At 40.5% G+C, this 22,075-nt stretch overlaps 2 protein-coding genes across 2 annotated transcripts in view; one reads left to right on the top strand and one right to left on the bottom strand.

Moving 5' to 3' along the window:
• Positions 1-17,980, bottom strand: part of nr2e1 (nuclear receptor subfamily 2, group E, member 1) — a 31,101-nt gene extending 13,121 nt beyond the window's left edge. The window contains exons 1-4 of the mRNA XM_052024970.1: positions 17,956-17,980; positions 12,775-12,920; positions 11,834-11,921; positions 1,575-1,801 (exon numbers count right to left, since the gene is read on the bottom strand). Of these exons, the coding sequence (XP_051880930.1) occupies positions 1,575-1,801; positions 11,834-11,921; positions 12,775-12,920; positions 17,956-17,980 (486 nt within the window). The remainder of the gene's footprint in view (positions 1-1,574; positions 1,802-11,833; positions 11,922-12,774; positions 12,921-17,955) is intronic.
• A 331-nt stretch (positions 17,981-18,311) lies between these two features.
• Positions 18,312-22,075, top strand: part of ostm1 (osteoclastogenesis associated transmembrane protein 1) — a 56,268-nt gene continuing 52,504 nt past the window's right edge. Inside the window, exon 1 of the mRNA XM_052025441.1 lies at positions 18,312-18,451. Within this exon, the coding sequence (XP_051881401.1) occupies positions 18,312-18,451 (140 nt within the window). The remainder of the gene's footprint in view (positions 18,452-22,075) is intronic.

Genomic DNA, 22,075 nt, shown 5'->3' with positions numbered 1-22,075 from the left:
AGAGCAAGCAACAATAAGCGTTAGCTGGGATAAACTATTGCCATCGCCCTTCTTGTGTGACAGAAAACGACCGCAAACAAATATAGTTGTCAGATGATCAATGCTTGTGAGTGACGTGTGTGCGTGCAACTGTGTATATGAGTGTATCTTCGCATGTGCATACCTATCCTTTGCGTATTTATGTAGTTGTATGTAGACGTGTGTGTGTACATAAGGCATTTACATATATGTGTGCCCATCCATGTAGATAATTGCATATGTCTGTATCTACATATAACTGTGGGTATTCTTTGCATCTGTCTGTGTGTCTACAGATGTCCAGGTGTTGCGTCTGTCTGTGCATTTATGTATTAGTGTGGTTATTTTGTGTCTGTCTGCGTCTGTGTACGGGTATTTAATGTGCCGGCATAGTTTGTTTCTGTGTCTATATTCTGTGTGGCTATTGTCTCTGCACATTTCTGCGTGGGTATCATTGTTTGCTAATTACATCACAGTACCATTGCAGCAAACATCTGAACAGAAAACAGATCTTAGTTATGAACTGAAACCAGGAAATGACAGAGATATTCGGGAGGTCAGACAGCAACCATGGAGAGAGAAATCGTGTTAACATTTCAGGTCAATGACTTTTCATCAGAAAGTATACATGTGAGAAAACAAGCATGTTTTAAGGGACAGAGGAGGTGGGGGTTGGGATGAGTCGGGGCTGGGATGGCGAGAACATCTCGTGAGATGGAGGCCAAGAGAATCCAGATGACTCAGATACTGTTGGTGTGGAGCGTGCTGAAGGTTTGTTAATCACAGCTGAGCTGTTTGGAGGAGATGTCAACAGAGGGAGAGGGACATGCATGATGACAAAGGAGAAAAAAATGTGCTGGAACTGTGAAAGTAAGAACACAGATTGCTGGAAATTTGAAATAACAGAGAGTTCTTGACATACTCAGCAGGTCAGGTAGCATCTGGGGGAGAGAGAAAAACTAAATTAATGTTACAGGTTGATGCCCTTACACAGAAATATTTGTATTAGTTCTTTTCTCTCTGCAGATGCTGCCTGACCTCATGAGTACCTCCAGCATCTCCTGTTTTTATTTCAGATTTACAGCATCTGCTGCTCTTTGCTGTAACTTTTAATTATGAGTAGGTAGAAGAAACAATTTGAGCTTAGCAACTATTAATATTTAAATAAAAACTGTGTCCTATTTTACACTGGTACGAATGCTTTTGTGACTAAATAAATGGAGAAATATTTTATGCAGGCACCCTTTCTGCCTCTGGCTGTATTGACTAATAATTAATGGCATCAATTATTCACTGATTTTCTTTGCTTCAATAGAAAAGCAGCTGTTTGGTATCAAAGGTGGAAAAGAATATAGAACAGTACAGCACAGGAACAGGCCCTTTTGGCCCATAATGTCTGTGCCGACCATGATGCCAAATTAAACTAATCCCATCTGCCTGCACGTGATCCATATCCCTCCATTCCCTGCCTGTTCACATGCCTGACTAAATGCCACTTAAATGTCACTGTCGTATCAGCTACATCACTACTGTATCTGTGATAAATGATCATGTACCTTTGGAGTTGGCTGTGGTAAGCCCACTAATGCCTGGCGATCAGACCCAGTAGTGAGATCAATGTTGTGCGTCTCCAACTGGGTTACAGCAGTGAAGAAAGCTGGTCCAGGTAAAGCAGCTGATGGGTAAGGAGTGACACCTCCATTCACCTCCTTGTGTCCCCGAAAATACAGGGCTACTTGCTTCCTTATTGTGGATGTCCTGGGTCCTCTTTCATGTTGCACAGCTGTGGAGAAAACACATAAGAAGACATCAGAGGCACCAAAGAGAAACGAAACAGGTGTACTTCTGTTTGATGATTATCCATTCACTTAGGTTAGGGGAATTTAAGAATAACTAATTCCCTTAGATTGCAAAGAAAAATAGAGAACTTTAGAGTGCACTAACTGACCCCCTGACTGAACCATACTGTTCTGATGAACTAGAAAAAAATGTGATATTTAAAAATAGGTACATAATTGTCCTAGGCAATTAAAGCATAAGATAACAAAAGGTAGAGGAATAGAAATCATTCTAGTCCAAGAAGTCCTCCGTGGTAGAGAATTCTAAAGATTCATATAGAGTAATAAACACTATAAGATGGATTTTAGTCCATTTGCCTATACCAGAGTAGCAAAACAGAAAAACGTGGCACTATCTCTGTATTGGCTAAAGTCTTTTCCATTTCAAAGAAGGTGTTGCAAATGGCTATCTTGAAGGCTGACATTTCAAATCCCATCTCCTGAGACCCAAGCATAAGGTTTCTGCTATACTGAGAACCTGATGCATTGTCCGAAACATCAGTTTTCAAATGAAATTGAAACAAGGTTTCATCTCCTATCTCCCCCATCCTTTGGATATACTGTAAAATATCTCATGACAGCATTTTAAAAAATCAAGGGAACTCTAGACAGATAAATATGACTTGGAGTTTATGATCTCTGGGTGCCTCAAAGTGCTTTTTGGTCAGCTAAGTACTTCTGATGTGTAGTCATTTGGAAAGCAGGAGATGGACCAGTCTATTCCATATCATGCTTCCACAAACACCTGTGAGATAAGTAATCAAAATGATGATTCTCTTCTGTGCACTGGCCCTCAGTCACCAGAACCAAATTAAATTATCTGACTATTCTCACATTACTGTTTGTGGGAGTTTGAATACAAATTGTATGTTGTGTCTCCTTCTTTGCAACAGTGATTACATTAGTACTTAATTGGCTTCAAAGTGTCCTGGGTTAACTGAAATTTTGAAAGGCACTCTAGATATGATAGATCTTCAAAGTAAATTACAACACATGCAACCAAATTAATTGCCTACTTTTGAAGACAAATTGAGTACAATGGACTACACTGCCTGAAATTTAGAAGAATGGGAGGTGATCTTATTAAAAATATGGAAAATTCTTAGAGTTCTTGACAAGATTAATACTCAAGTCTGTTTCCCTTGTGGAAGGAGAGTCTAGAACTAGTGTCCATTGCTTCAGGGTGAGAGTGGAACATTTAGGACTGAAGAGTTCCTTCATGCAAGAGGGTTCTGAGATGGGATTCTCTAACCCAGGGTACTCTAGTTACTCAATCACTGACTATAGTCAATAATGATAAATTCTAAGGCACAAAGGAAATCACGGAATACGAGCATACGGAGGAAAAATGGGGTTGATGTGTAAGCTCAGGCCTGATATTATTGAAAGGCAGAGAAGGCTTGAGTGGCTATTCCTGCTCTTATTTCTTGTATCCACTTGGATATTCAGTACATCATTATCTGTTGTGATCTCCACTTTACAACAGTGGCCATTTAAGTACTTAATTGGCTTTAAAGTGTTTTGGGCTGATCAACGTTTTGAAAGACACTATGTAAATGAATAGCCCGTACATCCACTTGAGCCTATTCTGCCACTCAATAATCTCATGCCTGCCCTAACTCCACTTTCCCACCATATCACCATATCCTGTGATTTCCCTAGTAGCCCAAGATATATCTGTCTTAAATATACTCAGCCACATTTCCCTGAGGTAGAGAATTCCATTTCAGAACTGTCCTGGAGGAAGAACTTTCTCAGTCTGCCCCTTATCCTGAAACAATGGCTCCTGGTCCTAGACTCTTCAGTCACCAAGGGAAGCAGTTGAAAAGTTCTAATGAAAAATAAAAATAGGGGAATCCATGAGAGATAAAGAACACTGGATGAAATATTGAATAAGAAGAAAATGAGAATTTTTTGTCTATCCGCTCTTTTGTTGTCACACAAGGTGGGGTGGGGGGAGAGGGATAGTGGTGATGGGAGTGGTGGATAGATACTTCTTGGAGTGTAAAATTGGATTAATTCTTGTTGAGTCTAGTACTTAATAAACAAATGCAGAAATGAACTGTGAAATCAATAAAATTAGCAGTATATCCAGGGTTCTAGTGTTGTGGAATGCTGTTGAGAAATATATAATTTGTTTAGAGGAAGATGGAAAATAATAAATTATTATTTACTGAGTGAAGAAGGCAACAATGTAACTGTACAGTAAAGGAAGTCGGATTATTACACTGAGACCTTTAGATTAACCAGACTAACAATAGAAACATCACTTTCAATGTGAAGCCAGTGTGACAAAGTGTATGGAAAGCTGGGATCTGTAGACAGAACTGCAAACAACAATAACTTTAAATGCACTGATCACACTAAATGGCTGTGAGTTTACAAAGATAACCTCATCAGGTGACTAAGTTTCCAAGGTTTCAGTGTTGTGCCAAGATCAAGGAAATATTATCAGTTATTGACTAATTCACCTCCAAATACTTCTTTGACAGAATTTCTGTGAACCAAACTGACTTTATTTTAAAGGGAGAATTGATTTGCTGTAAAAGGGGAGGTAAATGACCTGGGATGAAATTAGAAGGGAATTCTGCCATGGCAGAAGCAAGTAGTATTTTACCATAGAACCAAATTTTACATACATTGTATCTGGTTTGTTAATTTTGGTATTAATTTCTGAGATATAAGTATTGCTGTCAAGGCCAGGATTTATTGCCCATTCCTCTCTATGGTGGTCATGAGCTGATTTTGGACAGCTGTTGGGCTGGGAGTTCCAGGATTTAGATCCAGTGAAAATGAATGAACGGCAATATATTTCTGAGTCAGGAAGATGTGTGGATGGAAGGAAATGGAGTTGTCATTGAATTGACCTTGGCAAATAACTATAGTGGATTTTCTAGGTTTTTCATTTTTCTATGTGGGTATTGCTGCCAGCACCAACATTTATTGCCCTTCTCTATCTGCCCTTGAGAAACAGATGGCGAGCCACCTTCTTGAACTGCTGCAGTCTCTTTGAATGTACTCCCACAAATATTGCTGGGTAGGGAACCCCAGTTGGTACACTGGTGCTAATCAAATGGACTGTTTTAATTGGCACCCAAGTGGAAAGTATTCCATCATACTCCTGATGTGCCTTTTACATTATGGAAAAGCTTTGAAGAGTTGAGAGGTAATAAACCCATTGCAGGATACCCGGCTTCAGAAAAGCTATTGGAGCCATTGTACTTAAGTAGGAAATCCTACATTGCACATCAGCCAATGCCTGAACACTGTTTAAGTCTTGCTGCATTTAGGTGCAGACAGCTTCATTTTCTGAGAAGTTATGTATCAAATTGAACATTATGGTTACTTTGTTGAATGAATTACCACTTGGTTCTATTCACCATATAACTTATTTCAATATCTGACATCAAACACTAAATCCCCTGGCTTGCTGCCTTCTCATTCTGTGCGACTCTCTATGTCACACCAACATTGTGACCAAATAAATCCAGGTAAGAAAAATAAATAATGTCTGAACAGGGGTATAATTGTTGCAGCATAAAAGCCAGGCAATAGAGATACATTTAGAGATGATTTTAATCATAAATTACAATATACGGATATAGGAATTCCCCGGCACTTGGTTGAACATTTGCTGGATCTTATATTCACCATTCAGACAGGTTCCTCATTTAGACATATCTACAACAGCTTTGACTTTGTCGTGTCTACTCTGCCATGCAATAGATATTATAAGAAAGCAATGTTTTAATCATTCACTACATGTGGGCATTCCTGGCAGAGTCAGTAAATAATGCCCATCCATAGTTGTCCTTGAACTGAGTGGTTTGCCAGGCTACTTCAGAGGGCAAATAAGACCCAATCTGTTCTGGGCAGGTCTAGAGACACATTTGGCCAGGGAAAGCAGATTACACTTCCTGAAGGATTTTCTTTATAAAGATGCATTATTTAAATAAATTACTGATAATATAAAAATTAGCAGGACACAATTGATTAAGGAAGGAAACTGTTGGCTGCAGAAAGGTATCGATGGATTTATTTCACTGGGCTGAAAAGAGCAAATAATATTCATTCCAGAGGAGTATGAGTAATGCATCTGGGAGGGTAAACAACACAAGGATATGTACATTGATACTGAGAAGTGTAGTGGAACAGAGGGATCGAGGACTATATGTTCACAAATCCCTTATGTTGCTGAGAAAGTGAATATGTTGGTTAGGAAGATGGTTGGGATACGATCCTTTACTGGCCAAGGCTATGAACAGGGATGTCATTCAAGAGCTGTTGAAAGCACTAGGTACATGACAGCTGGAGAAGCATGCACAGTTCTAGTTACAGTATTGCAGGAAAGATGTGATAGTCCTACAAAGGGTTCAGGGGAGTATATTGCTAAAACTGGAGAACTGGAGTTATGAGGAATTGGGGAAATGTTCTTTGGAATAGAACGCTAAAGAGAGATTTAATTAAGGTATGATAAATTGTGGGAGGCCTTTGTGGGATGAATAGGAGGGATTATTTCCCCAGCAAAGAGGTCAATAACACAGACATGGATTTAAGATAATAGGTAGAGTAATTAGAGAGGACTTCATTGTGCTGAAAGAGTGATGGGGACTGGAAAGGTAAGTCGTATTCGCATTGCATGAAACATGTGAGCATTCCCGACTTTGCAGGGAATGATTAAAAAATGTTTTCTACTATTGCATAGTAGAGGAGTCACGATAAAGTGAAAACTGTTGCAGCTATGTCTAAATGAGGAACCTGTCTCAATGGTAAATATAAGACCCAGCAAATGTTCAACCAAGTGCTAGGAAATTTCTATATTCATAAATTGTAATTGATGATTAAAATTCATCTCTAGACATAACTTCAGCCCACCATGTCCATCCAAGTATCTATCTGTACCAATCCCATTTTTCACATCTGGCACAGGGGTGGTGGAGGTAGAAGCCCTTGTCACTTATAAAACACACTAGGATAAGATTCTTGATACATCTGGGCTCAGCATGAACCTCAGGGCTCCAGGCCAAGATCTTAGATGTTGGATTATTTACAATAGCTCTTTTACAGCTGGCAAGGTGAATCACTTTGTCCGGTGCTATTAATTTCAATTTACATTAAGAGTTTAGACTTTGGAATTAGAAACACAACTTCTAACTTTGTGAATTATACCAACTTTGGGCAGGTGGATGATGGGGATGGTGGTGGGTGGAAGGAGTGGTGGGCATGCTTGGGATGCCCAGGATGATGGAGGTGGTGGGGATGTGGGTAGAGAGAATGATGATGGAAACAACAACTTATGAGTTCATTAGTAAGCTTGCAGAATAAGCAAATATTTGTGAATGAAATTCAGCACAGATCAAGGCAAGCTAGGACATTTTGATGGAAAGAATAGGAAGGTCACGTTACTTGGAAAGTGTAGGTAAGGCAGATGAACAAGGGGGTGCAAATACTAGGATCACTAAAAGTTGCGCCACAGATAAACAAGGTCATAAAAATGCAATTCAATCACTAGGGTTTATTTTCTGAGAGAACGTATTAAGAGGTAGGGAAGTTATGCAAAACCTTTATCAAACCTTGGTTAGACACAAGAGTGGCAGGCTGCTGCAGTAGTTCCTGATGCTGCCTCACATCTCCTGGAATCTAGGGTCAATGCTGACCTGGGCTGCTCTTTGTGTGCATTTGCATGTTCTCTTCATGACTCCATGAGTTTCCTCTGGGTGCTCCAGTTTCCTCCCACATCCCAAAGCCAGGCTGGTAGGCGTATTGGCAGCTGTTAATTACTCCCCCCCCCCCCCAGCCCCAGTAGATGTTAATGGTAAAAAGAATCAGAAGGGAGTTGATGGACATGTGTGTTGTGTGAGAGAATAACTTACAAGAGGTACGGGGAAATAAGAAGAGGGGGCATGGGACTGATATGGGATTGCTCCCATGGAAGCAAACACAGACCCAATGTGCTGAATGGGCTCCTTCTGTGTTGTGATAAGTTTAAGATACAAAAGGAAACAATGGAGTGGGTGCAGAGAAGAGGTACAAGAATGATATGTGAATGTGTACACATCAGAAAAGGATCAACAAGTTTGACCTGAAGAAAGGTCTTTGGCCTGAAAACGCTAACTCTTTTTTTTGTTCCACACATGCTGCCTGACCCACTGTTTCCAGCGTTTTCTGTTTTGATTTCAGGTTTCCAGCATCTGCAGAAGTTTTGAATTTCAGCAGATGGAGCGTCGTTTCTCTTCAAGAAAGGGAGCAGAGAAATGACCTGAGATATGTCTTTAAAATGACAAAAGGTTTTGTTCGGGAGGGTGGAGAGAGATTGCTTCCATTCGCGGGAAGAGTTTAAGGAAAGCCCATCAATAAAAGAAAGTCAACAAGAAAGCATTTGGGAATTCAGAAAATGCCAGACCCAAAGCATAGTGAAAATGGCGAACTCTCCGCTGTTGGTGAAGTGAGTACTATGGACACATTTAGGGGGAGGCTGCACAAGGGGGAGAAGGCAATAGAAGGTCGCACTGGTAGATTTAGACGAGGAAACTTGGGAGCAGGCTCCAGTGGAGCACGCACCAGTTGGGCCGAATGGCTTGTTTCTCTCCCGTGTATCCTATAAACCAGGCTTTACAATCATCCGCCAGTTTCACGTTGGCTATAACCAATGATCTCTTTTTATTCTGCAGCTGGCAGAGCCCAGGTGCTGTGGCGGGAGTTGAAGATCCGTCTCAGGATTATCAGTTCAAAATCGTTAGTTCAGTGCGTTGAGCACTGAGCCTCTGCACCCAGAAGGAACAAGTTCTAGCCTAATATTAGTCGTTTAATGAAAACAAGGTTTGGCCACAATTTATGAGTGTGGCTGCGAATTTTGCATTAATTCGAATTTTGCAATGAAACCGAGTCCATTAAACAAGCAGATTATTTCAACTGTCCAATTCAATGGACACCGCGTCGATACGAGAAACAGATAAGACACGAAACATCTGTGGCTCCAACAGAGCAGAGATTTCCACACCATTGTACGTATATCATGAATTGTAAAACGTCACGCACTTGCTGCCAAAATATTGAACGTGATACCAGTAGTTTTAATCATAAAAATGAAACACTAATTAAATGACACTTATCCCCATTATAACTTGGGATGTTTGCGAATTTCACCCTTCCAATTAAGTCTTAGCAAACCAGTCATTCGATTTAATTAACCTAACAACCGAGTAACAGTCTTCAAATACACTGTTAAAAATTTCAGTTTGTGCAGATCGGAGGTTGAATCGCGGACTCGCCTGTTGATTGAATAGTTTCTAACCAATACGGATGGCGGAAAAGCGACCTTTGGTTTCATCTGCAGCGTTTATGGCAAAAGAAGTGGGTGATGTGGAAGGGAAGGCGTACATATATTTAGGCAACTGATGTCCTTGAGAAACAGTTTCTGGCGAACCGAAGCTCCAGAAAAGCGGCAGCAATGTAGGTTAGGAGCTGGGTGCCACTGGGGACTTAACTCACAAGGAGTGAGATATCCTGATCGATAAGATACTGTGCGTGCGTGCGTGTTGTCCGAAAGGGACACGCTGAGAGAGACAGAGAGATGAAAGCGTTAGCGATGTTGAAGGCAGAGGAAGTGACTGGGATTTGGTGAGGGAAATCTGGAAGTAATTCAAGTTTCTGCTGGCGGCACTTCTCAATATCTTAATGTCAGCCGAAAACCTTCGTTTCTTGCACCAAACTTTAAAATGATTGGGGAGCTGATGTTGAGGAATTGGGCGGCATCTTGAAGTGAAGTTATACATATTTATAATTATTCCAGAACGTTTTGTTTTTAACGTATAACTGCGTATCACATCTAGGAAGGATGTGATTGCGCTGGAGAGAGTACAGAGGAGATTCACCACGACTGGAGGACTTCAGTTTTGGGGAGAGATTGGAGAGGTTGGACTTGTTTTCCCTGGAGAGAAGGAGGCTGAGGGGTGACCTAAAACAGGTCAACATTATAAGAGGCAGAGATAGGGTAGATAGTCAGAATCTTTTTCCCATGATAGGAGTTTCAAAAATAAGAGGACATAGGTTTAAGGTGAGAGGAAGGAATTTTAAAGTGCAGTCGGGGAAAGTTTTTCTTTGATAGGAGCTCACTGTCAGAGGAGGTAGTGGAATCAGATACAATCATTGTGTTAGTCAGGTCCTTAAATAGACAAGGCACAGAAGGATATGGACCTAGTTAGGGCAATTGGGACTAATGTAGATGGACAAAAGGTCGGCATGGACATGCTGGGCCGAAGGACCCGTTTCTGTGCAGTACGACTCTATGCCTCTATGAGCACAACATGTTTCCCGCACAGAAGTTCAGAGGGGATGTGCGGGGCAAGGTTCTTACACAAAGTGATGGGCGTCTGGAATCTGCTGCCAGGGGTGGTGGTGGAGCCAAATACAACAGAGGCGTGTAAGAGGCTCTTAGATAGGCACATGAATGTGCGGGAGGGATATGGATATTGTGTAGGCAGAAGGGATTCGTTCAGTTAGGTGTTTAATTAGTTCGGCACAACATAGTGGGCCGAAGGGCCTGTTCCTGTGCTGTACTGTTCTATGCTCTATGTCTAAAACAATTTCAGGAACTGCAAGTTAATTTGTGTGCAAGGGTATGATTGATACCGGAATGGTAATAACCGTGCATGGGTGTGAAGCTGCTGTCTCGCAGCTCCAGACACCCGGGTTCGGTCTTGACCTACCGTACCATCTGTGTGGAGTTGCATGTTCTCCCTGAGACCTCCTGAACTTCCCCGGGTTCCTCCCACATCCCAAAGACGTGGTGGTTGGTGAGTTAGTTGACCTCTGTAAATTACCTTTGTGTAGGTGGATGGAGACTTGATGGACACGTGACAAGAGTTAAGGAATGAGATTGATGGGATTATCTTGAAAACCGGCCAAAACGCATGGGTCGAATGGCCTCCTTCTATGTCGCAGAGAGGTGAAGGTATCATTTAAAATTGGCTCCAAGGAGACTTGATGCCTTGAGCTGATGTGGTAATTCCAAAGTCATAAGTAGCGAATAATGTGGAGTGAAATAGATTGCGTTTTTGTTTTGTACATCTGAAGTCCCTATCAATCTCTCAAGGCAATCCATACGCGCAGCAGCCAATTAACTATTACTGAATTGCGGTTACTATTGCATGTAGAAAAACGATGCCAATCTGAACACTACAAGGTGCCACGAACAGCAACGACACAAATACTCACTGTTTAATAATTCGAGTCTCGGCCGTCCTTTAAGGTAGAGAAGATACCGCAGGAAAGATATCAACTTCCTAGACTCATTAGTGTTCTGGACCATTGATCCAGAGCCATGAGTTCGAATTCCACCAGGGCAGCAGATGAATTTAATTCAAGTATTTAAATAAATCTGGAATTCTCCACATGAAAAATTTCTCAGTAAACATACTAAAAACCCAGCTATTTCACTGATGCCGTCCAGGGAAGGAAATCTGGCCTATGCGTCACATTGCTTGAACGTGCAATGTGTTTAACCACCTCGTCAGTTGGGGCAAATTAGGGATGCGCATAGGCAATAAATGCCACAAATGTCAACATCTCGTGAAGGATTGAAAAAGGTGGAAGTTGGAATAATTTTTGTTTGGAATACCAAACAATGATAGAAGACATTTATGAAAGAAGTTTGCAATGCAAGACTTCCGGGGAAGTATAAACAAGCGGTAACAGGGTTGGGAAGGGATCATGTTGATTTGGTGGCTTAGCACGTGTTTCGTTTCCTGCTCTGATACAATTAAAAAAAGACAATTGAACTAAGTAAGACTTCAAAGAAGCGTTTTCCAACTAAAACAAAAATTAGAAAAATTGCATTTTCTGGTTTAGAGTCAAATCAGGCGAACGATATTATGTTTAGAAGGAAAGCTACGTTTGAATCGCACACAGGAGCACCAACCAAACTCGGGCCGGTGGGATGAGTGGCAGGACTGGGATATGACAACAAGAAATCTTACCATCTTTGTTCATGTTGACTTCAAGACACTTTTTCAGCCGGCAGGCTCTGCATTGGTTTCTGTGAGTCTTGTCCACAGGACAGCCACCCTTTAAAAGACAAAATCAGCCGAAAATACACACTAAGTACCTGACACAGATGAAATATGCTTCACTTTAGACGACACGTTAAGACATTGTACATATATATGAATACTTCGCTAGTTACGTTTTACAACCGCGGAGGATGACAGTTCTAATGAAGATGAAAGTCGAAATATTTTGTTTATGATTCAACAACTAGAACCAGAATGTCTTTCATCCCCTGTAAAATAAGTAAATGTGAAAAGCATCATTGTACATAGGTATAACGATGCTTATAAACGTTTAACTTATGAACTTGGTTTATTCACTGACCGGTCTAGTTCTACATTTATCCCAAATTTTATGCGTCAAATCAAACTTGCTCAACATGTTAGGATCGCTGCAGCAGCATTTCTTTTCAGGAGCGGCCAGAGTCGCTTCTACACTCTTCGCCCATCTCACAAATGATTTCCATAACGGGCCGAAACCCAACAAGAAAAATTCCCCGATGGGAATCCGGCGGGCACCCCATCCCGAATACAAAGGGGAATTAGCACCCTTTAACAGTAACCCCTCACTCCCACCCCCAAAATAAAATAATTTACACTGTGTATGTCGGTGGAATGCGGATTCTCCTTAGGGGCACTCCCGGTGTAACTGGACAGAGGCTCGTTTCCTATAGATTGCTTGGCGAAAATGAGCGAATCCCAACAAATACACAGCAGGGTCTGTCCTTTCGAAATAATCTCCTTTCGAAAGAACATGTCTGCACAATCGCGCGAGTCGAAGAAATGCGAAACGCTTCTGAAACGTGCTGACAGCAACCCAAGGATACAGCAAGGAAGGTAACCGTGTCAGGTCTTGGGATTTCGTTTGGTACCTGGTTTCCTGATTTGCAAACGTAGGTTCTATTCCGGCGAATACTGCGCTTGAAAAACCCCGAGCAGCCATCACAAGCATAAACTCCATAATGTTTACCAGAACTTCGGTCTCCACAGACTTTGCACGGAATATCCAAAATACGACCTACGAAAAGACAAAATTGGCTGATTTAAGTTGTAGATGAAAGGCTCTCAGGTGTCTCAAAATAAGTTGAAGTCAGAAGCACGATTTATTTAAAAGTCCAATGAAAATAAATATCAAGGGCGTTGGAAATGAAAATCAAGCTTTCAGAAATATGAAGTGATGACCTTCGATCGAGACACATTGCAAAATCTCGTAGGAATTAAACGTGTTATGTAACGGTTCCCTCAGCCACAGACCTGTATTTCCATAAGGGAACGGGTAAGATTCACAAAACAAGTATCACCGGGTCCTAGCTGTCGGTGTCTGACAACTTATCATTTTAAACCCATGGAAATCTTCCCGTATCTAGTAAGCCGGTGGCTCCAACAACGAAGAGTTATCTTCAGACACATTGCGTGTAGCATGAGTAATTAATCAGGATTAATTACAATCGAAGCAGGAAATTTGCGTCAATGAGATTCCTTCAAACATTGTGCTTTGAGCTGAGTATTTAAATGTCCTTGCAAGTAGCTTAAACCAGCATAGGTAGAGGGAATTTGCAGACATGTGAGTAAAAGTCAACAGGGAGACTTGGGGGTTAAATAATCTTCCAGAAAGCAAAAGATTTTAATTTCTTTACATGGAATGGATCCACCTTCCGACTAAACGTAATCACCACTGAGCGGCTGGATATTCATGTGGAATTTGGCAACAACTATTTCTGCTCTTATCAATAAACTTTTAAAAAAAGAAGCTGTTTTAAATAAGGTTGCAATGAATATTGTAAAGCACGTTATACCACTGTGCCACCTTGAAATAGACGGAAACGTCTGGCTACACTGGCTCTTAAAAACAACGAAAATAGAAAAGCACCGCCTATTGTAAACTGGCTGATGGACGCATTTACCATGGACAAGTTTAAAAAGTGCGCTTGGTTTAGAAGAATTTTAACACTGTGTTTCTTCATTTGAAGTTTTGGACTCAATTCGCCAACTAAGTGGGTCAATTTGTTACTTCGGGGACGGGGAGAATGTAGGGGATGGGCGGAAGAATGTGGGTAAGAAGTTAAAGCGGAGGCAAATGCATTGACCAGGTTAAAGTTAATACATGAGTAGGAGGGCGTTGCCACAAGGAGAGCAGAGTTTCAAGGATCCTGACAACAGCCTCGGGGAAAATAAGTATGGGCAGTAACACTATCGTGTTACAAATTGAGAAGAAATTGTCGAAAAAATAACAGATCCCCTTTCTGTCAGGGAGAAAGGTGACATGAAAGTCGAGCGAGAAACGACTCGTTTAAAATTTATTCCTTGATGCGATAGGACGGATCTTGCACAGAGAACCTGTAAGTTAGCAATAAATAGGCATTTTGTCAAAGCAGTCAGAAACTATTAACAACGATTGCACTCTAAATCTATATAATTATTGGAAATCCTCATTAGTCGAGATGTCAGCAGTTATCTGATGTTGATCATCATCGGATCTTGGGAATGACTCGACACAGTACAACTTTGTGGACTTTTATGTTGCAGTTTGCATTTGCAGACCATGGGAATTTAAAAGCAGGGATTTTAGAAGTACAGACAGCTATAACAATGTCTGTGATAGTCAAACTACGAGTCGGAACATTGGGGGGAAAGTGTTGAGTTAATGATTTCCCATTGAACTTGTTGACTGCTCCCAATGAGGACAAGCTGTCATGACTTTCTTAAATGAGTCCTGACAGCTGCTTTATACAAGAGCTGAAGAAAAACAGCACTATAGTGCGGGGGATTAAAACCTTCTCCAAAGATGTGAATTCAAAAGTGGCATAATGAGCCTGGACAGGAAAGGTATAGACCATCAAGTCATATTTAAACAGATATTCCGTCGGATATCTGATTAACGCCAGCGTCCAGTGAAAATGGAATAATTTGGTAAATGTGTAATTATGTGAATATATTCCCACCTGGCCATTGATTTACCAGTGACCCGTCAAAAACGGTAGCATGAGAATTCGGAAATGCCAGCATGGATGCAGGGAAAAGCAATCGATATGTAAGGACAAGGTCCAATCGTATGGCGTCAATTTCATTTAACATTACAAAGCTCAGCCCACACATGGCCTTCTTAATGTAGAAAATAAAAGATCTGATTAACACAAAGTATTGAGGTTATTACTAGTTACTTCACCAAGTTTACTTTCGATTGGGGAATTGTGAACTTTAATTTGAAAGGTTATTTATGTTGTTTCTCATGCAAATAATCATGTAACTATTAGACAGCTATATTGGACTTTTTAAAAAATGAAGAATCGAGTTATTACTCACTATCTCTTGTTTCCTGCATATAGAAATACATTATGTACCTGTACAGAAATTAGATGATTTAAAAACTTTTTAACAACTCCTACCATAGAAAAGTTCGATGTAAAACTTAAAAGGACGCAACTATATATCAGTCCTTCTCATTTAATAAAATTGCGCCTGGGGAAAAACAAAGGAGTTTTTAATTCTATTCCAACTCATCTCTTCTACTTTTCTAAACATCCTATTTATAATATCACCCGAACACGCGTTCAGAATATACTTCAAATAAAATTCAGCCAAGAAGAGCGACTTCTCAATAAAAAAAACAAATCGACAGACTAAGCTAGCAACGTTATTAGTAAAGCAAATAGTTAAACAGGTGATCGACTACTTTAGTCTTGACGTGTGTAAAATAAAAAGAAACACGATTTTATTCACTAGGAAACATGCCTTTAACTTCTGTCAGTAGGGGGTCATTTGACACTTATTGTGTATAATAATTACTTAAAAGTATATGGCATATTCTATTACTGTAATTACCATCAACGCTATAAGCCGTTGAAAGAAGTTATCTTTGATTCGAGGAAAGTGATTGTTGGGAGACGAGTTGGTTTCTATTGCCACCCATACAGCGCTCTTGTTTGTGCTCAACATAAACTAATAGGCAGAGTTAGTGAAAGCTCCCGTCTCACCACAGTTCATCAAACAGCGGGGGGAACCAGATCGCGCTCTAGCAAATCATAGTAAAATAATAAAAATCGCAGGAAATGTTCTATTTGGTCACAGAAAGTGAGAAATTCAACACATAAAACAATGTAAGTTGCACCAGCTAACACAGCGCATTGATGGGACTCCACAGGTGCAGTGACTTTTCCCATCTTGGCAAGAGTGCGAAATCTTGCTGCATTAACCATTTCTAAAGTTAACGCTTTCAATTCGTCACCTCGTTAGACTAACTTACATTTGTTGGAATAACACCAAAACTAAATCCTTAAGTATACCGTTTTGGCGGAGTGGGGGTATGTACGTTTTATTATGTATCGGCACTGGTGTTTGTAATATAAGTTCCAATGATATACCAAACCTGCAATATTGGGAATAGAAGACAGTAGTTTCGTTAATCGTCAAGGTTTCATCCGGTTCGAATACAAGATACTTTATTAATCTGTCTAACTTCGCCTGCCTTCTAGTCATAAATATTTAGATGTTTGATTTATTTCAAATCTCTATTTAAATCTATGAGTTTCTTTCTTTGTGATATTAAAACATATTGGTATTAATCCCGTTTGCAAATTCAGCATTTACGTGCAGAGGCAGTTTCCTTAGTAGCCTATTCCCTGTCAGCCAATGAATCTGGTAAATGTGATCATTTCCATTTCAATATCCTGGGGATATATATTTTTCATACTCTAGTCATCATATCCTACCTTGTATCTTTAATAATTGTTCTGTAGAACTTTAACTTTTGCGTATATTATGTAAAGAGGATGAAATGCTTTATTCGATGGGCTTCGTTGTGAATTCCTCAGTAACACCTCGAATAACGTTAGTGCCTCTTATGTCGTATTTTGAGTGATTTCACCAAGTGGAGTTAATCTTAATAAAGATTTTCTATTCGAGGGCATTTGCCCGCGTTTCTTTCTGACCGGGATTTTGGACTACATTTTCGTCTACTTGAAATCCGGCAGCACTAACAGTCTGTCTGGTAGGCAAAATCTGAAATTGTTGCTCACTCCCTTCAACATATTGCCTGTAATGTTTGGATTTAGTGGAAAAAATGCATTAAATAAAGGGAAACTGTATTGTTTAGTGGCAGAATCTCCCGATCAGACCAGTGCATTTTTGCTTAAGGAGTGAGAAAACCACTGATCAATGTTTCACTACCAGGACCAGCGAATAGATAAGCGAATGTGCGTCACGCTGAATAAAGTGAGTGTGGTTTCAGTATTAATGAACCGACACACAAACTCTATATCTATAAAATTAAATCACGGAGTCAATATATCGATTGGACTGGAATTACAGATAGACGCTAATCATGTGAATCGCTTGATATGTTGAAAATACTCCAGGTAAGATTAGAAAGGTAAACATCGATCATGCATTTGAAACGGAGCAGAAGACAGGAACTGATTGCTGGTGGAACCTTATATTAGCAGTCTCCCAGTTAGACGCGTTGTTAAAAGAAGCAAATTGACAGTCTCCATACACTTTCCCTCTCCTTTTAAATGTTACGGGAGCTAGAAGAGAAAAGTAAAACTCTTCCGCCGCAATGTTCACACCCTGAGACCTCGTTAACTGAAATCAAAGTTCTATTTGTTAATCCCGTGCCTGTGTAACAGGTCAGCGTGTAGCATTAGCGTAATAGATACTCGAAACAGAATTTCCAAAATAAACAATTTAACGTTAAAGACCATAAACTAAGATCTGCAAACTTAGAGCCGTTGCCCAGTACCAAATAAAAGCTTTCCTTTGAGCAGGCGTGCACTTCATCTCCGTGCACTGCCCGTCAAAATGGTCTCGGCTAAAACTGCTCGAGGAGTAAATTATTTTAGTTCAAGGCCCAGTCGCAAAATATTCTCAATCTGTGCTTCGATCGTAAAATATAGCATGATGTATATTTGTTACTAATGCACACACTTAGCAGAAGGTATCACAAACCTATCATACACACGACTTCCCCATACTCGTCAATCTAACATTATTGAGATATTTCCTTCACCAGAATCCAACATCACAAAAATATATCCATATTTATATGCATCACCCACTTGTTGATCCGGCGGGCTTGCTCATTCTTGCGATCTTGGTCTGAGATTGGTTGGTATGGCGCCTATTTATGTATTTAAATATAATATATATTATATATAATGTGATTGTGTGTATATATATATATATAATATATATAGAGATGTATGGTGAAGCTTGAGTTGGTCCAACAATGTGTTCAGAGTGATTCCGATAGCCCTCCTTTCGCTGACCACTGGTGAATCTTGTGCTCCCAACAAGCGGAGCGATAACTTCTCGTAATATCAGCCGCTTTCCTCCAGTCAGTCTTCAGCCGGTGCCGTCCATAAGTGCCCAGTTCTCGCTCCGTCTCTCTTGTAAAGTAGGAAGGATTTGATCGATGAATTCAGCAGGTCCATCCGTCATACATCAAGCCTTTGGAAGTTCCGATCCTTCGAGCTGTCAGCGGTTAAAGGAAAATAAGAGTCTTGACTTTCGATTCGGTCGGGATAAAAAGGAACAAGTTGCAAGCAGCTTCCGGTAACGTGAACCAAACTATAAACTGTTTTAAGCATTCGGGCGATGTCTAGTGAATGTGTCCCCCTGGACCTGAGTTCGAACATCAGTACTTTCACACAACCACGGGATTTGATATATATCAACGCGGGCACAAACTTCCTTCCCCAGTCTCCATAGTGTAGCTCACTGCTTTATCTTTCATCACCCTCCACCCCCCCCCCCCCCACTATTAAGCCATTACGTCAGCAGCTTTTAAGATGCCAATGGCATTCGGAGCTGTGCTGAGACCTTAGAGTTACAATAAGAATTCTGTTTTTTTGCAAAAATAAAAGTAGTGTGTGCGAGAAGGGAGTGAGAGGACGAAACCACTGCTCTGTCATCTGATCCAAATAACAAACCAAATATCGCCAGTAAAGTGTTTGTCTTTTAAATCAGACAAGCTGAAAACTGGAGAGGAACCCGGAGCAGTCACATGTATTGCTTCTTACACCGTCCTCAGCAGTAAATGTCAGAATTGTTCACTTTCAATAAAATCTAATTTTAAGCTGCAGTTCTCGGGCATAGACCGCGATCCGGTGAGTAGAGATGTACATAGATGTGTAAAATTTTATGTGTTATATTGTTCCCTGGTTAACCTCAGTAGAAGGCTTCAGGATGAAACATCGCACTCTCTTCCAGTGTGTTCATTAAGGAAGTCCCGGCCAAGTAATAGTTCACCAAAACTAATAACTAATCTAACAACACTGAGGCATGAATTTTTGAATATTTTGGTAAACGCGGTGCAATGCACGAACCCAAGTCCAGAATAGTCTCAGCCAATGCAGTGACTTTGCAAAATGCTACTAATATCTAAAGGGTGCCTCTTCGTAACAATGAATATAACGAGAAATGATTATTATAAACTGCCCACTGACAATGAAACCTGTGAATCCAGTGCCGATTTCAAAGGATACAGAAGCAGCATTCAATGCCAGGCACCCCCCACCCCCCACCCCACCACCACCCCACAACCCAGCCAGAGTTTATTCAGTTGTTCGTGTTGAAATTAAAGTCTCTCTGAGTAGTGATAACGTGTGAAGCAAGAGGTTGCGAACCTCTCTGATGGAAATTCGATTAAAGGCCAGGAGCATTGTTCTTGTTCGTTCTTAGCAATGTTTTGGCCCGGGGCGCCGCAAATCGTACTAAAGTTTCAGCACATTTAAGCTGCGACAGTTGCTAACTACATAATGAGCGGGGATCCGCCGCCCTGCTGAAGCGGCCTACACCATAAAATGGTTCACGGCGGAATGATGAGTTTGGCTTCGGCGCAAGTCCTCTGGGCCAAATCTATTGATGACTTCAGCGGGATCCTTCCTAGGTGATAACGGTTATCGATCTTACTTTAGTAGTGATACAAACTCCTTGCGGTAAAGCGGTGACAGTCCGTCCCCGCGGTCCCTTTCCAGCATCACTGTCACGTGACCAACGAAAATCCCAGTTTATGAAGATAGTTTACTGTCATTTTGGACACTTGAATACCATGTAGTGAGGTTATGATCTCATTATGTTCTTGTGGGATCTAGAGTACCAAATTATGTTGCCGACCCAATTGTCCATTGCATGCTATACAAATGTACACTGTGCTGCAAACTGGGACGGATTAAACAACGCATGCACGAAAACTTTAAATACAAATAGCATATGATCAAGTACATCGTTTTATTTAATTTCGCGAAGTAAACCTTTCAAAAGTGGATTCACTATAAAGCAGCACTTCCAGACCACATCTAAAAGTTTCGCTGCCTTTGCTTTACTTATTCTGAACTTTGGTGCCTTGGGTATTTTAATATTTTATTGGTCTCCAAGATATTCAGCACGAAAGGATCAATTAAGTCGGCAAAATATCATGTGCGTACACAGCTAACGAGTTTGGTCATAAATTGTAACTGGGCGCGGAAACGACCATAATCTTAAAATTTACCAGCTGCATCAAAACTTTGAGTTGATTAGTTGAAGCAATGTGTAAGTCTTATTGGTCAATGAAGACGATAAAAAAACTGATGATTTTTTTATTGTACAATTGAAAATTTTAAACGCGGGACGGAATCTACAGAATACTTTGGTTCTTAAAACGAATCTGCAATGGAAATTGTAAACTTTACGCCGCTCTAAAATTCTGAATGCGAGATCAAAATATCACCCGAGTTTTATGGTGCCAATGATACAATCTAATCTGAACCTCACTCTGTGAGTAACATACGCTTAAGTATTGGCGTTGGACTAATTGATCAAGCAGCATACTGATTTAGATAACAAAAAAGAGCAGGTTGTTACAAATTACCATGCTGTAAAAGTTATTGCAGAACATCATTTTATAATAAACTGGCCACCTGTTAATCTATCTCCCTTTCTATCCTTGGTGAACAAATCTAAGAAGACTACTTATCTCCTATTGAGTAAAATGAACTTCTTAGGCAGCCCCTCAGGATCGAGGATGACTTGAAAGAAACGGGCATATCTGTAAATCACGTAAAATAATTTTGATGCGAAATACGAAGTGTACTCATCGCCTCAACTGCAGATAATACATTTCCAATTTTAGCGCTTAACCTTAGCGACAAGAACAGCAAGAACTTTGTCGCCCCTAACACCGGGTTTTATGTTCACCCTCTTCAGGTAAAAAAACGAGAAAAGTGTCTTTAACCAAATGCTTTTCGAGCGATACATGTGACGATCGATGGCACGGTCAGGATTTATTAGTCATCACTAATTGTCCTTGAACTGAGCGGCTTGATGTCCATTGATTACAACAGTGAAGAGTCGACCATTATTCGATGGGTCCAGAGTCGCATGTAGGCCAGAGTCGGTAGGGCGGCAGATTTCCAACAGTGAACCAGATGCTTTTTTAAAACAACAATCCGGTAGTTTCATGGTCATTATTACGGATACTAGTTTTGTATTCCAGATTCATTTGATTAACTTAATTTAACTTCCCCAGCTGGCGTGATGGGATTTGAGCTCGTGCCTCCGGATTATTAGCTCAACTCTCTGGATCACTGGCCCAGTATTATGACTGCTGCGTGAAAGGGCTTCATTTATCGATGCAAATGAAAATACATCAGATATCCAACATACCATGTACCTGATCTCCGAATCTCTGGATAATTCATTGACAGGAGACATTAATGACTGTCTCATCATTAATTGCTAGGTCGGTCAGTATGCTGGTGACAAGCTTTACTTTACATTAAACATCAACAAAGTGAGATTGGAGCAATTTTACAGTTCGTTTTGAATAATATAACTCCACCTGTAGAGAAGAAAATTCCACCTTTAAATTGCGTTTAAGTATTATCGATTGTTGTACGTAACCTGATAGTTTCTTTTCAATATTAGGCACAAAGTTACGCCGACTCTTCAGCGCAGTACGGACGGTGTGCTGCATAGTCGGGGGTGCCATCTTCTGCATGAGACTTTAAAATCATTCTTATCTACCCATTCAGGCGAATGTAAAATATCCCAAGGACCCTATTTCGAAGAATAGGAGACTTTCCCCTATGGGCCATTACTTATTCGGTAATTAACACTGTTAACGAAGGAGATTATCCGATCCTTGTCAGCTAGTCATTTGTACGATGCTGTGGGGGACTGTGACTGTGCACTTCA

Source organism: Pristis pectinata, chromosome 10 (assembly GCF_009764475.1).
Source record: "Pristis pectinata isolate sPriPec2 chromosome 10, sPriPec2.1.pri, whole genome shotgun sequence".
Taxonomy (NCBI): Eukaryota; Metazoa; Chordata; class Chondrichthyes; order Rhinopristiformes; family Pristidae; genus Pristis; species Pristis pectinata.
Note: the sequence above shows the minus strand (reverse complement) of the source record. Positions and strands in the feature narration are given on the sequence as shown.